The 16,691-nt window shown below is 36.8% G+C and overlaps 2 protein-coding genes across 2 annotated transcripts in view; one reads left to right on the plus strand and one right to left on the minus strand.

Annotated features, from left to right (window-relative positions):
- The window catches only part of LOC123871244 (uncharacterized protein C1orf198 homolog), a 504,106-nt gene that overhangs the window by 41,569 nt on the left and 445,846 nt on the right, over positions 1–16,691 (plus strand). The gene's annotated exons all lie outside the window — the stretch shown is intronic.
- LOC123871239 overlaps positions 1–16,691 on the minus strand; it is a 29,252-nt gene that overhangs the window by 6,269 nt on the left and 6,292 nt on the right. The window contains exons 2-5 of the mRNA XM_045914930.1: positions 9,222–9,344; positions 8,474–8,476; positions 7,167–7,238; positions 6,350–6,495 (exon numbers count right to left, since the gene is read on the minus strand). Coding sequence (XP_045770886.1) covers positions 6,350–6,495; positions 7,167–7,238; positions 8,474–8,476; positions 9,222–9,344 — 344 coding nt within the window. The remainder of the gene's footprint in view (positions 1–6,349; positions 6,496–7,166; positions 7,239–8,473; positions 8,477–9,221; positions 9,345–16,691) is intronic.

Below are 16,691 nucleotides of genomic sequence, written 5' to 3' on the forward strand. Positions count from 1 at the left end.
TGCCCCATTGCAGCTTCGCATCTAAGGTTATCCCCAAAAATGTAGTAGTCTCTTCTATTTTCAAAATATCATTATTTATCATTAAATTAATGTTACTTGTGTTCTTGGTATTGGGCAGTGCGAATTCAATACACTTAGTTTTTTTTGCATTTAAAAGTAGATTATTTACAGTAAACCAGTGAGTTACCTGAGATATGGCACCATTTATATCGTCAAAATTGTCCTTATTTCTATCGACTTTAAAAATCAAAGACGTATCGTCAGCAAATAGTACGATATCGCAAATATTTTGGACTACATATGGTAAATCGTTTATGTATACTAAGAACATGAAAGGACCTAGAATAGAGCCTTGAGGAACACCCATTAGTGAGGCTGATCCGGATGACTTCACATCATTCACACATACTGTTTGAATACGATCACTAAGATAGGACGCAATGAGACCAAGCGCAGTGTCTTTGATTCCATAGTGGCTCAATTTAACTAAAAGAGTCTCGTGCTCAACGCAATCAAATGCCTTGGATAAATCACAGAAAATACCAATGGCATTCTGTGACCCCTCCCACGCATTGAATATATGCTTTAACAGCATTGCGGCCGCGTCGGTTGTTGATCGACCTTTAGTGAAGCCATACTGTTCAGAATGGAGTAGCTTATTTAAATTGAAATGCTGAAGCAGTTGGTTGAGCATGATTAATTTGATAGGTATCTATTTTAGTTACTCAATCAAGTATGTGAGTAAGTACATCATTTAAGATAATAATATTATTACGTTAGGTATTTTTAATAATTGTCTTGAATTTTTGAAAATAAAATAATATTAATATTTAATTTATTTCATTTTATCACTAACTTTTGCCAGTGACGCCTCCGTATGTAGGTATATTTTAACTAATAAAGAAGCAAAAATGTAAAAATTATATGAGAGACAACCCTATACAACGACTGTGACTTGATATTTTTTTTTAAATCTTTCTTCTTTAATCTTTGGTAGGTAGATTTTTTTCAAGTTTGTAGTTATTTGTAACAAGTTAGGGAAACTATACAAGTATGGACCCCGTCTGTGCCGGCGCTCGCCGACATACGCACGACACCCCCTTAGAGCGCTTTCCAGTTTAACGAAAAAACACTCCAAATAGGCAGAGCACGCCCGCCAGCAAACACCAACACAGACGAAGTCGGGATTTGAATTGGCAACAGAAAATTTTAACTGTCAATATCATCATCATCATGCTCGGCCCATCGCCGGCTCACTACTGAGAAAGTGTTAAAAAGGGTTTGGCCTACCACGCTGACCAACTGTAGATTGGCAGACTTCACACACCTTTGAGAACATTAAAGTTCACAGGCTTGCAGGTTTTCTCACGATGTTTTCCTTCACCGTTCAGCCATTATGATATATTTGACAGCTTAAAAGTAAAACGTATATACGAGTAACTCCGGAAACCCCCGACCCCACCGAATAAGAGGTCAACTATCACCGCTTCAAAAATTTATACATATAACCAAAATATGTATAGAGAAGGTTAAACAAATAAAAGAATAAAATGATTTTTTATTGTTCAAATGAAAAATGAAGATTAAAAAACTAGAATAACAATTACTATTCGTAGGTAAAAAGATTGAAGTTTTTAACTTTGTAAAAAACCCATAAACAAGCACAGTTTAGCTTAGAGTAAAATTCAAACATCGAACGCAACGCAAACATAAGGCCGCGCACACACTCACAAGGCGCGGGGTATCCGCAATCTTGGCGCGCTGCTTGCGTTTGACATTAAATAATTGTTGGGCGCCGGCCGTCGGGGGTCGCGTGGTATTGCTCTATTAGATGTGGCTATTTACAGGAATAGAATTTTATTTGGTGTTATTTTGTTTAGTAGTTGACCCTGCTGAGTTTGTAGTAGGTAATCTTCTTTTCAGGGACTGATTTCTAACTTGTTTGATGTTAATAGCGATCGTCGCGTAATTTCTCGACCTGAGGTTCAATTTCGGTGAAATAACAGCTACAGTATGTCAATCGCAATTAATTTTGATTGGCTAACACTCTCTCGCTATTGGTTAAAATCCATTGATGCACCTTCTGATTTTGTCACTAAACCTAAATCCACGCGGATGAAGTCGCGGACATTGTGGTTATTTATTTTGTAGTTACTCTGTAGATGTATACCATATAGAGCTAACCTTTTCGGCGGGGAGCATTGTGAAAGGGATAGCATAGATTTAGATCTGTTATTTTAGTTTAGCTTAGAGATTGAGCGCAACAGAATTTGCTACAATTTATGGTACACCATAAACACCTAAAAAACAGGTAGAAAATGAATTATATTCATGTTACATTAATCAATAATATTATATCAACTTATGAATAAGTCCTATCTAGTCATGATATAGTCTATGCGATGGAGGGAGGAAGTCAGAATTTATTTAATGACGCCAACCGGAGGGTAGAGGCGCGGAGATGTGCTCCGGTACTTTTTGTATTTTATCGCGAATTAGGCGCTTTTGTATACTTTGATAGCTGGCAATCTTTAATTGTTACTGTCATATATATTATCTATGGTATTAAGAATGTTTGTGTGATGGAACGGTCTTTGATCTATGGAGAGATCATCCATGTTGAATTATTGATTAAATCAAGCTAATAAAATGATTACCTTGTTTTATTATTATTAAAATAAATCTAATACATGGCGCAGCCGGTAGGATACGACCCTACGATCCCAAAGGGAATCTGATTTCGAATCAGATTCCTACAGTTACCGAGGTAGCTTGCGTCCATGTTATTGACATAGGCAACTTTTTATCCCGGAAAATCAAACAGTTCCCACGGGATCTATAAAAATCTAAATCCACGCGGACGAAGTCGCGGGCATCCCTCTAGTATTATTTAAATTAAGCTAAGTTTTTTACGAGGAAACCCATAGGGTATAGGAGTATCAAATGTGACAGAAATAGCTCAAGGAACTATCAAGCTGAAGTGAAGGACGACCTCCAACGCACTGGACTGAGGACCTTAAAAAGGTAGGGGGAAGTAGGTAGGGTAGAGGACCGTGTGTGGTGGCGCGCGCTCTTGAGAAGGAATATACCCAGTTGTGGACGCCAACAGGTTGATTGATTAATTGAAGCTTTGTACTAAAGTTCGTTGAAATAAGTAGGGTGAATAGTGAGGAGTGCGTATCTAACAAACTAAGGGAGACATTGTGGATTGTATGAATAATTAAGTCGATTTGGAAAGCATAAATTAGAAAATTACACATATACTTATATGTATAAAAATTAGTACAAAAATATAAGTCTTAAGTGGAGAAACCTGCAAGCCTGAGCGTTTTCCACAATGTTTTCAAAGGTGTGTGAAGTTTGCCGATCCGCACTTGGCCAGTGATGCGTCATAGACAGTAGCCAAAACCCTTCTTATTCTGAGAGGGGACCCGTGCTCTGTAGTGAACCGGCAATGGGTTGATCATGACGATGAAGTCTTTTAGACTAATCGGGGTTATTGATGGTGGCATGTACCTATATCTAATGATGTTAAATAAAAACTAGAAATACCATTTAAAATAATAACTGAGTAGAATATAAAGTTATACAAAATTATAATAGTTGTTAAAGTTTATTGGAATAAAGAGTCAAGCAATCCGTTCCCAAAAACAACAGTATGAACCCACCATAATATCAAACAAAATAAAACCTAATAACAAACAGTCAAGTCCATAAACCCAGCCATTCAGCCTAATCCGAAAACATTCAATAAACAGTAAAACCTGCTTGCAAGTATCCTATAAAAATCAGATATCATAAAAAGGCCGGTACGAGAAACCGAACGCCGAAAAAAAATAAAAGCGCGGCGACCAATAGAATACGTGGATACACTTTTATACGATACAAATCGGCCAATAGAATCCATTTTTAAGACGCAACACAACCCTTATAACTATCTCTTTCTAACACACGTGTAAGTATATCTGGTATTTCGCTCGTAACGTTCCGTTGTCTTGACTTCTTGAGTCGTTTAGGAACAATAGGAACGTTATTTTGTTTTATAGATGTCATTGAAAGGTACTTTTTGTTTAGTGGCGCAATTTTCTTTTCATTTATGTTTTATTGGGTCGAAATTATCGTTTTAGTGGTTTTGGCGGGCAATTTAGATCTGTTTGGAGCAGAGTTTGTTACTTCATTATATTCTAGAGAGCGATAGAGCATACTAGCAGTCAGTAATTTTACAAGGCAAGGTGTACATGAGGTCTACGCGGACTCTACGCCAGTTCTACGAAGAGTCTACGAACTTTTTAACACAAATTAAGCTATCCGGAAAAATAATAATTAATGTAAAACTGGCTGCAACTGGAGATGGGATTCATAAAATCTTTCTTAATAGAGGTCTACATTGTGGAGAGAAATTTTTTAAGATTGTACACCTAGACTTTAAGATGAACGTTGATAGCTGTCAGTCAGTCTTCTTTGATCTAACTAACTATTAGCTTGTGGTCCCGACTTCATTCGTGTGGACTACATTTTCATAGCCCAGCTATTATACTAGGGCTTTTTCAAAAATCCTTTCTTAGCGGATGTCTACATCATTGCAGCTACGAGTATCTGCATGCCTTTCAACCCAACCCGTCCAGTAGTTTGAGCTGTGCATTGATAGATGCAATACAGAGCAATGGATCGAAGTGATTTTTTGCATGTCTATATTATTATGCTTGTATCCCGGGAATGGACATAGGCTACTTTTATCTCGAAAAATCAAAGAGTTTCTACCGGATTTTACGGATGGATATATCTAATCTTTTAAATAAACAAAAATTCGTTATCAATTTTGGACTTGCCTTTGCACAAAAAATATATTAAAACTATAACTCCTGAGAAAAGCATATACAATCGAAGATTAGTGTCAAATGATAAAAGAGCGTGGATTTGCTCGCTTCAGCAATGCGCGGGACTTCAATTACTTTTATACCTACATGGCATAATATTGTATATCAAATCTTTGAAAAGAGCAACCACCGAGTTTCTTGCTGGTTCTTCTCGGTAGGAAAGGCATTCCGAACCAGTGGTAGATGCTTTTGACGATTCAAAAATAGGTATTTGTAAAAGTTTAATTGAATAAAGGTATTAAGAGGGCTCTCTCCGTCACTCGTTTCATACAATCGTAGTTCCAATTTCATTTGAATATTAAGCAACCAAAGTCCATGAAATTTTGCAGACATATTCTAGAAACTAATATCTATGTCTGTGGTTTTCCAGATTTCTGTTAAAATATTCGGTTTCAAAGTTACGCGGTCTTAAAAATTTACATACAAATCTTTGAGCCCCTGTAATTTTAAAACTACATATTTTTAGAAAAATCTAAAACACCACAGACACAGATATTAGTTTCTAGAATATGTCTGCAAAATTTCATGGACTTTGGTTGCTTAATATTCAAATGAAATTGGAACTACGATTGTATGAAACGAGTGGAAACGAGTGACGGAGAGAGCCCTGTTAAGATTTTTTAAAATTTTTTAAAACGTCAATCCTTCTGGACAAAGTGTCGCGAGCATCAGATAGTACTTATCAGATAGTATCTGATGCTCGCGACTATATAATAAATCAACGAATCTCCTACACCGCAGGTACAAGGTAAACGGTCTTTCAAAGTGAAACGAATTGCACTTATCTAATAATTGACTTAAAGAGTTTCAGTATCAAAAATTACCTCACAATCGCCAACAAAAAAAAAGGTATTTAATTCCACCCGAATCACAAAATGCAAATAACTAGTAATTGTTGAGGGTAGGCCGGCGAGCGGCTGCGGATGACACTCCCTCGTGCCCCGGGGCTGGAGTTTTTTGTAACACCCTGTAGGTAGGCAGGGTGCTCCCCTTTCGGATGATTATAGTTATGTTTGGTTGATGCTATCTTGGAATTTCTGGACCGTTTGTTCTTTGGGAAAACAAGCCTTTACTGTATTGTATTGACTTTATAAGGGCAGGTATGATAGTAGATATGTATGTTAGATGCCTTTACATGTATTTTTTTCTGATACAAGTTATCCCTCGGCTGCAATCTCTCCTGATGGTAAGTGATGATGCAGTCTAATATAAGTTGAAATTTTCAAGAAAGAATGATGTATTTGAAAGAATGTGTATTTCTATTGCCGCTTTAATAACAAATAACAAGAATCTCAAAATGACCGTAACCAAAATTTCAAAATAATAAAAAATGTTATTTCTTGTACGACAGTAGGTACGGAACCCTTCGTGTGCGAGTCCGACACGCACTTGACCGATTTTTCCTTTCGAGGCACTGTACCCTAAAAATAAATTACTTATTTGCAGGTAATTATATTTGGTAGTCAAGTTACCTGGCTGTCTTTCAAGCCCAGCTTCTCAGCCAGTTTCTTCCTGTCAGGTTTGGAGATGTACTTCTGCACCTGGAACCTCTTTTCCAGCCCTTTTCGCTGCAGGTCCGAGAATACAGCCCTCCGCATCATGCCGCGACGGGGTTTCCCTGGACGAAACAAGTTAAAGTCAAAATATTTTTTTTTTCAAAATAGGTACTATTGTACACCTTTTGTTTCTCAGATTTGTTAGATTTGAAAGATGATAATATAGTGGTGATAATAATTAATTACGTAAACTTACAACTAAAGCTACGAGGGTTCCAAACGCCCAAGACTAATATGTATTACCTATACCTACTACTGTTAGGTGGGATTTGTTGATAGTCTGTGCGCGGCCTAGCGCCCTCTGACCAAAGACCTTACGTTAGTAAGTGTAAGGGTGTAAGGCATAGAGAGTATAATACATCCATGGTGTAAGGTCTTTGCCTCTGACGTTCTCCAAGAGTCTATGGTTTTGGTCGGGTCTACACTCTCTGGTGACGCGTAGAATGGCGGAGAGTCATTGTGCTTTATTTGTGAATTAATTTTATATGAGCAAACAGTAATTAAAAGTATGTTAAAGTCATTAAAGTATATAAAGTCTTTTATTTATATTACTACCTACCTATCTAGGAAGTGAGTTTTTTTTTTAAATCCTTTCTTAACGAATGTCTACGTCATAATAGCTATCTGCATGTCAATTTTCAACTCAACCCGTCCAGTAGGTTGAGCTGTGCGTTGATAGATCAGTCAGCTTTTCGTTTTATATATTTAGACGAAGAAGATAATTAATGCTTACCTCTCGAACTGTGTGCCCATGGAAAACCCCCGGGAAGTGGAAACACTTGGGTATGCGCCTGCGCCGGCCTTACTGCAGAAGAGAAAATTCATTTAGAAAATTCAGCTAAATATCTTTATACTAATAATGCTTTAGGCCTCATGGCAAAGAAGATTGAGATAATAAATATCGTTGGTATAGGTACGAGTAGGTACTAATTATTGTTTTAGGTCTTGGGTCTCTCGAAGCTTTCCTTGCCGGCTTTTCTCAGATTAAGATCAGATCTGTTTTCCGAACTTATGGTAGTCTGAACATATTATCATAAGAGCCACTATTTGGTTTAAGTACATAGTTGAATTTAAATATAATATGACGAACAAGTAGTCAATTAGGATGCCTAGCTACTTCTGTGATTCTCCAGATTCTGTGTGTTCCACTCCACCGTAGCGCCTGAACTACTGAGCCGATTTTGATGAATGAGGTGTCGATGGGTTCGTTGTAAAGGTCCGGGTGACATAGGCATATTTTATACGAAATAGTACTTATTTTATACGAATTAGTACATATTTTATACGAAATAGTAAATATTTTATACGAAATAGTAGATATTTTATACGAAATAGTTAAATATTTTATACGAAATAGTGCATATTTTATACGAAAAAAATTGACTTAACGGATGTTACATCAAAAAAGTGGGGGTCTCCAAAATTTTTTTTTTTTTTACTAGAGGACAAAATTCTAAGTTCATGAATATAAATGTACTCTACAATATTAAAATATACCAAGGGACGGAAAAACATTTTTACTATAATATTTCAGCGTTTAGTAAGACGATCGCAGTCTGGTTTTAGTTTTAACTTTTTTAATTCTGTTCAAAATGAGATCACGGTATAGCAATACAATGATGATATCTACAGCATATTTATGTTTCGGATAACGTTTGTCTGTTTCTGTGTTTGTGTAACAAATTGGGCGTGCAGGGCCCGTAGCTATCGCGCAAAGCGCACACAATGCGCCTTTGTGTTGTGCTTTAAAAGTTAACCCAAATTATTTGCAGAGGACCACAAAAAAATTTAATACAAGTAGGTAGATACACGCTTTTTGGTGTGGTTATTCTCAGTCGCTTATAATTAAGATGGGCTAAGAACCCGGGAGGGCCAGACCTTCGTTATTTTATAAAAGTTTAAAGTTTCTAGGTATGCATGCGTATTGTCCCCAACACAGGCGACTATGAAGTTTCGATCAATGGTGTCCTGTCTTAGTTTTGTGGCAACCCTTTGCAATGCATAAGTGTCTGGTAATGCACGATGTGATTTAGATAATACCGGCTATTCAAAAGAAAATATGAAAAATTATATATGAAATACCATTGAGGTATTACTCGCTAGTAATATAGTTCAATGTGAAATACACCATTTTTACCTCTTCCAAAAATCTTTACTTGTAAGTGTTCAGTTTAAGAAATTAGTCAAAATAATGATGACGTGAGTTACTCACAAATTAGTCAGAGTATCGACCTGAATGGTCGATACTCTGACTGATTTCTTAAACTGGACACTTTCAAGTATAGATTTTTATATAAATTATATGGAGATGACACTACCATTGGCGCTATTAGAATGCTAAAAGTCTACTTTGTCGTATTAGTTTACAAATAAATGTGAAAAACCAAAAAATTTGAATTTCGCGGGCGGACCCGTGTCATGCACCTTAAGAGTGGTCTCTCCGTCACTCGCTCCATACAAACGTAGTTCGCCTCTCATCGAAATACTAACCAATCATACTCAATGGAATTTTGTAGAAACGTTCCGGGAACTAATATATATATATCAAAGTTATGTATAATATCAAAGTTATGTACGCGGTCTTAGAAATTCACATACAAATCTTTGAGCCCCTGTAATTTTAAAACTACATATTTTTAGAAAAATCTAAAACACCACAGGCACAGATATTAGTTTCTAGAATGTGTTTGCAAAACATGGACTTTGGTTGCTTAATATTCAAATGAAATTGGGACTACGATTGTATGGAGTAAGTGACGGAGCGAGCCCTGTTAAGTAGGTAACTTACCTAAATACGGATGGTGACAGTGCGCCAGTAAATGCTGCAAGTGCTGATGTTGTACTGGGATCGGTCTGCTGGCGATCGGCTTCGCGATCGGCCACGGGTTGCCGAGCACTGGTTGCCGGTATTCTGTCCACAAAATGGGTTCATATTAGAACACACACGTTCTTTACAGTTCCCGGAGCCCCTTATAAAATGCACTAAGGATAGCTACCAAATTGGGATCTTGAAATGATTTATTCAATTAATTTAACTAGGACAGCATGTGCTGCTTAAAATATTAAGACTAGCTTATTATCGCGACTTCTTCCGCGTGGGTTATTTTCCCCCCTATTTTTTAGGGAGTTGAATTTTCAAAAATCCTTTCATAGCGGATGTTTACCTCAGAATAGCCATCTGCATGCCTAGCCCGATCCGACAGTAAGTAGTTTGAGCTGTGCGTTGATAGATCAGTCAGTCAGTGAGTTTCTCATGTTTTTATCTTTTTAGGTATATTATATATTATGTAGTCTACCATATTATATATTATGTACGGTTTGGAAAGCAGTTTCTAATAAAAGGGGCCGGCAAGAAACTCTTTTTTTTTAGTAAGAAGTTACTATAAGTAAGTAAATAAATGTGTTGTAAGTAAATAAATGTGGTAGTTTAATAGTGCATTGTTTATATGCAATATAGCCTATACGGATTCGGAAGAATCCCTCTAAGTAATGGTAAAAGAAATTTTGAAATCGGTCCAGTAGTTTTTGAGCCTATTCAATACAAACATACAAAAATACAAAGGTTTCCTCTTTATAATATTAGTATAGATAAACAATGCACTATTAAACTACCTTTTGGGCCACTGAATGTAAAGCCGACACACCGACGACGACGGTCACGAAGTGTTTCTATCTATTCATTTACTTTTTGTATGAAATGAATCAGCTGAGTTTGTTGTGGAGTTCTTCTCAGACCAGGGCGCGTTTGGAACCCTCGTAACTTTAGTTTTAAGCTCACGTAAGTACAAACTATAATCACTATAACATTATTATCTTAAAAATTACATGAAAAGAGTTCGATTGAACCCAATTTGAAAAAATGTTTTGAGTCCGAGTTTTAATTCGAAATATCCTCATACTAAAGTGGCCCAAGTAAAGAAATCAATATTTCCCATATTATTCAATTAAGTAAAGACGTTTGCGATGAGAATAAAACGATCGAAGCTAATCGTTAAACACCCTAATCGCATCACGCTATTATAAACACTGAGAGCGAATCCTCCGTCCTAAGGAGGCTGTGAGGCATAAGCTGACAGCGGGCGAATTTATTGTACGCTTTACGGTCGGCCTCAGAATTCGAGTAGCAATTAAACGAAACTATTGCATCAAAAACCTGTCGCACTTATGACCTTTTTCTATAAACACGCCACACACACGTAACGCATGTGCATAACCGTGCCACGCGAATATGATCATTAAGGTGCTAAACGACTTACGACCTTTGACTATACCTACACAAAACTTGAATAAACTGAAAGCATGCGCTTGACTGAAGCATGAGCTTAAGGTGAAGTGAGCCTGATGAAATAAAATACTAGCTGATGCCCACGACTTCATCCGCGTGGTTTAAGGTTTTTAAAAATCCCAAACATATAAAGTCGCGTCATAGTTAACCCGAAAACAATAAAAAAATAACGCAGATCAAGGATCACCGCGGTGATAATCGGCATTGCCTTTATCGATTTTTTTTCAACCTATTTATAAAGCGGTTTGGTTAAAAGTTAACATGTTATTATCACCCCTCTAGGATCTACCTAGTAGGCTAGTAGGATCTTAACTGAATACAAAACTAGCTGATGCCTGCGACTTTGTTCGCGTGGATATAGGTTTGTCAAAAATCTCGTAGGGACTCTTTGATTGTCCAAGATAAAAGTAGCCTATGTGTTAATCCAGGGTATAATCTATATCACACTAATATTATAAAGGAGAAAGTTTGTATGTGTGTGTGTATGTTTGTTACTCCTTCACGCCAAAATTACTGGACGGATTGGGCTGTTTAGAATGGAGATAGATTATACCCTGGATTAGCACATAGGCTACTTTTTATCCCGGAAAATCAAAGAGTTCACACGGGAATTTTAAAAAACCTACATCCACGCGAACGAAGTCGCGGGCATCAGCTAGTCTGTTCTAAATTTCAGCCAAATCCGTCCAGAAGGTTTTGTGTGAAAGAGTAACAAACACACACATACACAAATACGCACAAACTTTCGCCTTGTTATACTATATGTGATGTGATATCTTGCAACTTAGTACCTGCAAAGTACTTGCTTATTACTACCGTAAAATTTTGCCATTTACTCAGCCCCTATGCAGCACGCTCATAGCTTGCACCACAGCCCCAACACCCCAGCTATTTCTTACCACCCCGTCTGTCAAAGCCACGCCGGCCGTTATATATTGTATGGCCTTTGTAATGCCATTAATCATGTTCAAAGTGTTTTGTTTTTGACTCCGCGTATTAATTTAAACCTATAGGGTATGTGTGAGGTAAGGAGCTACCTATTGAAAGATCTTGTATTCGTAGAGTCTTGAAATTTAAGTGGTAATTAATGTTGGAAGGAAGTACTTGTTTAAGAAGATTTAGTGATAGGTTAAGATTTGGAGGTAAGTATGTAATTAAGATTTCGTGATACCTATACTAGTGCAGATATCAGCCTCCTTATAAAGGCAAGGGAATTCCCCCCGGGGAAGTTTGTAAAGTATAAAAAATTGACATTTCAATTTTCAGCGCAATTAATAACGATAGCCTCATCGGGTGACAGAGGGCTGACTCATTTTTGCGCAACGGATCAGCCTGGCTGGCTAGGACGGAAATGCAGCCAGTGTTCTTGGCACCATTCCACACGGGAATGATTTGTATAGTAGTAATTATATAAGGCTAGCTTTAAGTTTTATTGTAATACTAGCTGACGCCCGCGACTTCGTCCGCGTGGATTTAAGTTTTTCGAAATCCCGTGGGAACTCTTTGATTTTCCGGGATAAAAAGTAGCCTATGTGCTAATCCAGGATATTATCTATCTCCATTCCAAATTTCAGACAAATCCGTTCAGTAGTTTTTGCGTGCAGGAGTAACAAACATACACACCCACAAATACACACAAACTTTCGCCTTTATAATATATAAAGTGTAAAGTGTGATAATGTGATGTGATTTTCGATTATAAAATTTAGTTCCAAGCACAGTTTTAGCAAGATCACCGCAGAAAAACGTATCGAAATAATTATTGAGCCACATAAAGCGAATAGGTAATTTTATAATCGAGCCCTGAGGGAGTACCGAGGGCCGAGGAGGCGTCGACGCGGAAACTTCGCCCTCAGCCAACCCCTGAGTGTGATTTTAATTATTTTCACCTATTAATTTGTTAAGGGATGAAGTTTAATTAATATAAACTTTTTAGCTGAACATTTTTCTACGTATGGTACAAAACCTTCGAATATATTCTATAAAAATATAGTAAGTAGCACATGACAATATCAGAATGAGATAGGTTTATTTATACCATGTAGTTCACCATGTTGGATAAGTGCAGATTGGCAGACTTTACCCTTTGAGAACACCTAGCCAATGGGGATGATGCCTAGGTCAAAAATAAATTATTTCTTAGTAGTTATTAAATAGAGGGTCTTCGGAAATTAGTAAAGTTCACATCCGCTGCTAGTTTTAAGTTTGCTGACCATTTTAAATTGCCGATTTAATTAAAAAAGTAGTCAAATAACGTCAAATGTTATGACGTCACATCTGTGAATTTCATACAAGCTCCCCATACTAAGCGAGCGTTTTGACGTTTTATAAAAAGTCGCTGATTTGACTAAGTAGTCATCATCCCTTTTGTGGATCGACAGACTTGGCACCATGGCACACCTTCAACAACGTTATGGATAACTCGCAGGCAGGTTTGAGGTTTCGTCACGACGTTTACTTTCACAAACAAGCAAGTTATTTGCACAATTCCGAATAGTTAGAAATATCTATAACGGACATGGGCTAGTTTTATCCCGCAAAATCAATAAATAGTTCCAGTTTTTTTTTTTTTTGAAGGAGTTTTTCTTATAAGTTTTATTGTATGTTCCAAATATCGGTTATTAATTTTTTATTTGCTCTTTGATTATGTCTATGGTAGGTATTACCATTAAAAAGGCATTAAATCTTCCGCGAACGAACCACAAAAAAATCCTAAGCCATACCAAAAAAAATGAATGCGTATTTCAACACTTTTAAAAAGAGCATAGAACCTCGAACCCTGTTGCAACACTTGAGAAAACATTCACCAAATCCTTATTCGCAATTACAATAAAAGGAATCGCAATAAAATAATCCCTAAACATAAATATCGTAAAAAATGGCCGACATGTTTTTGCGTCGGAGCACAATGGGTGTATTATCTTTTACGATTTTTCGACTTACTGCTCTTTTGTTTGGGGCCCGTATTAAAATAATATTAGGTATAAATTCATTGTTGGTTATTTTATTAATGTTTTGATAGGTGTGGATGTGGGATTTAGTGATATAGTTAATTTTGTATTCTATTCAGTTTAACGCATCATAAAACATTAGGTATTTGTTTGTGGTCTGCCCATTTTCCAATGCCAGATAGATAGATTCAAATTCTTCAAAAGACCAAAGGCTTCGAACAATGCGTGTTACCAGTGATGACATATTATATGGATCCGAGATATTATGATGGTTAAACTAATAGGCCTCATAAGAAAGCTCAGAGTCATTCAGTGGGTGATGCTATGCTTAGGGTTTCTCTACGTGATCAAGCCACCTTTCAAACAAAAAAAAAAACTTAATTAAAATCGGTTCATTAGTTTAGGAGCTACGATGCCACAGACAGATACACAGATACACACTTCAAACTTAAAACACCCCTCTTTTTGGGTCGGGGGTTAAAAACTGATAAACGTTGGGGTCCCAGGTGGAGTTAGGTGTCCTAGAATGGCGACCTTACACCGGAAAGCACAGCAATGGAAGACCCTCTACTAGCAGAACAAAAGATACCAAATGAGTCGCATAAACCAGATTATACTGTTTAGAACCAATTTTATACTGTTGATTCTAATTAAATAGGATGTATTAAATTTTGTTTTTCGTCTAATAAATAATCGGACACACACCCCACGAAAAAATTGACGAAATAAAATTTACGCAGATTAAAAAACACTGCCATTTAATACCATAAAAGCCAAATGAAACGTTGAAACAAAACGCCGGGCGAAGTCTTTTTCAATAAACCCCGTCGTCCCCTCCGGAATCAATTATTTTCACACTTTCGCGAGAAAAATTGGCGCCGAATCGCCGTGACACCGGCGGACTCGATTAACGAATAACGGTTAATTAAATAACGTTATTGTTGTCTACGGTTGTACGGTATTTTTCGGTGTTGATTTTTTTTATTTCGATTTTTTTCTTATAATAGTGCAGAGTTAAAATAGTATGTCCGTCCTTTCATTAGTTCTTTTAACAGATGTGTGACTGTTTTAATTACATGTGTAACTGCCAAAGAAAGGAGGATTCATGTAGTTATGTGAGTTTTTTATTCCACCACAAAGTCTAACTGCTTAAAAAGATTTGAATATGGAATATCTTTAAAATCCATCATTCCGAGTGATGAGATCTTTGAAAAGAGCAACCGCCGAGTTTCTTGCTGGTTCTTCTCCGAAAGGAGATTCCGAACCCGTGGTAGATACTTTTGACGATTCAAAAGAACTTGTAAAAGTCTAATTGAATAAAAATATTTTGAATTTGCATTTGAATTTGATGACTATTGGCCATGATTTTTTTGAAAATTTATCAATATGACAGGGCAATCGGGTTTTAAATTTTTTAATTACTTATAGCTGCACTATTAATACTACTTAATATACCTTATAAGATGATACAAAATAAACAAATAATATTTTAGAGTCCTAGAAAATAATTAAATTTTAGTCTTATAAGCTTCATAAATAATGTTACACTTTTTGTGTCAGAGTTTCAGATAAATACATTTAGCACTATTATAAAATTTTAGCTTTTGTAATTAGGTACCCAATAACAGAAGCTTATTTGTACAGTAATTAACCATTAACCATTTTGAGCCAGTTTAAATGAAGCCACTGGTTTGATAATGTAACAAACATTATAATGTCAGTAGCACGGCTGCCCACAGCGCGTTCCATACGCAAATTGCAATAAATGTGCCACAATATTACCTGCCTACTATATATTTTATGTTTAAGGTGCAACACACACCCTCAGAGTGGAATGGAGGTGAAGAACACCACGCCCTCTTAGCTGAGATCTATTGAGCGGATTGTGGACTTTGACTTTGTTTAAGACTTAAGAACAGCTAAATCAAGACAAATTTTTGTATTACATATAAAAGCGTCAAGTGGCCCAAGACAAGACGTTTATTTCGTTCCACGGCTAAGCCTAGCTATTCAGCGAGGCAATAACGCGAGTGCATTGGGCACCACACTTAGACGGTGTATATTTTTAGGGTTCTATACCTCAAAAGGAAAAAGGAACCTTTATAGAATCACTTCGTTGTTTGTCTGTCAGGATCAAGATCCATCCAGGGAATTAAAACCTATAGGGTACTTCCCGTTGACCTAGAATCACGAAAATTTGCCAATATCTTATGGCACAAGTAAAGGGAAATATCCAAAAACCTTGCTCCATTGCAACGTGATTGAAAGACAAACCAATAAACTAACAAAGACATGATGGGTAGTGATTTGTAATTTTTAAGCGAAGCTGTTTTTAAAAACGCCCCTTAAATTATTTTTGTAGCTGTTCCTCTTTTAAAACCATAAAAGATAATAGAAAATCCGATAAACCCGCACCCAAAAGCAGTTTCAAATTCGAATAGCGTTAACTCGCGACCGCATCCCATTGGGTCGTTTAAATTCAGAACGCGTCTGCGGTCGTGTTAACCGTCACCGAGTGTTTCAAAATTAGAACGTGTGTTCAGGTTGTAACGTTAGTGAATTAGTGTCGTGTGTTGTCGAGGCCTGCCTTAGATGATATTTAGAATTATAATTATACCTTTTGTACCATTGTACTGTTATTTTTGTCTCATTTTACTTGATATCAGACAACGTTCTCTGCACATAGATTTACCGTCTAGAGTACCGTTTGATTTCCGATTATTTTAAAATAAAATAACAATTCCAATCTATTTAATAGTTTCAGTATTACAGTAACAATCGTCATGTCTGGAGAATGAAATGAGACTGAAATATAAGACAAAAAAAAAATTGGTTGTCTGTAAAGTCGGTTTACTGACGATAGTTGAACGTGACAACAAAGGCCGATTGTGCTTCTTTGTCGCTCGTTCCGCGCTCTCGCTTGCACTTCAAGCCTTATATGGAACGCCTCAGAGCGAGGTAACGCCGCATGAGTCATGTTTTTTCGTGCGTGCAGCCGGCTCTATCGAATTATAAGACGTTG

Source organism: Maniola jurtina, chromosome 13 (genome assembly GCF_905333055.1).
Source record: "Maniola jurtina chromosome 13, ilManJurt1.1, whole genome shotgun sequence".
NCBI lineage: Eukaryota > Metazoa > Arthropoda > Insecta > Lepidoptera > Nymphalidae > Maniola > Maniola jurtina.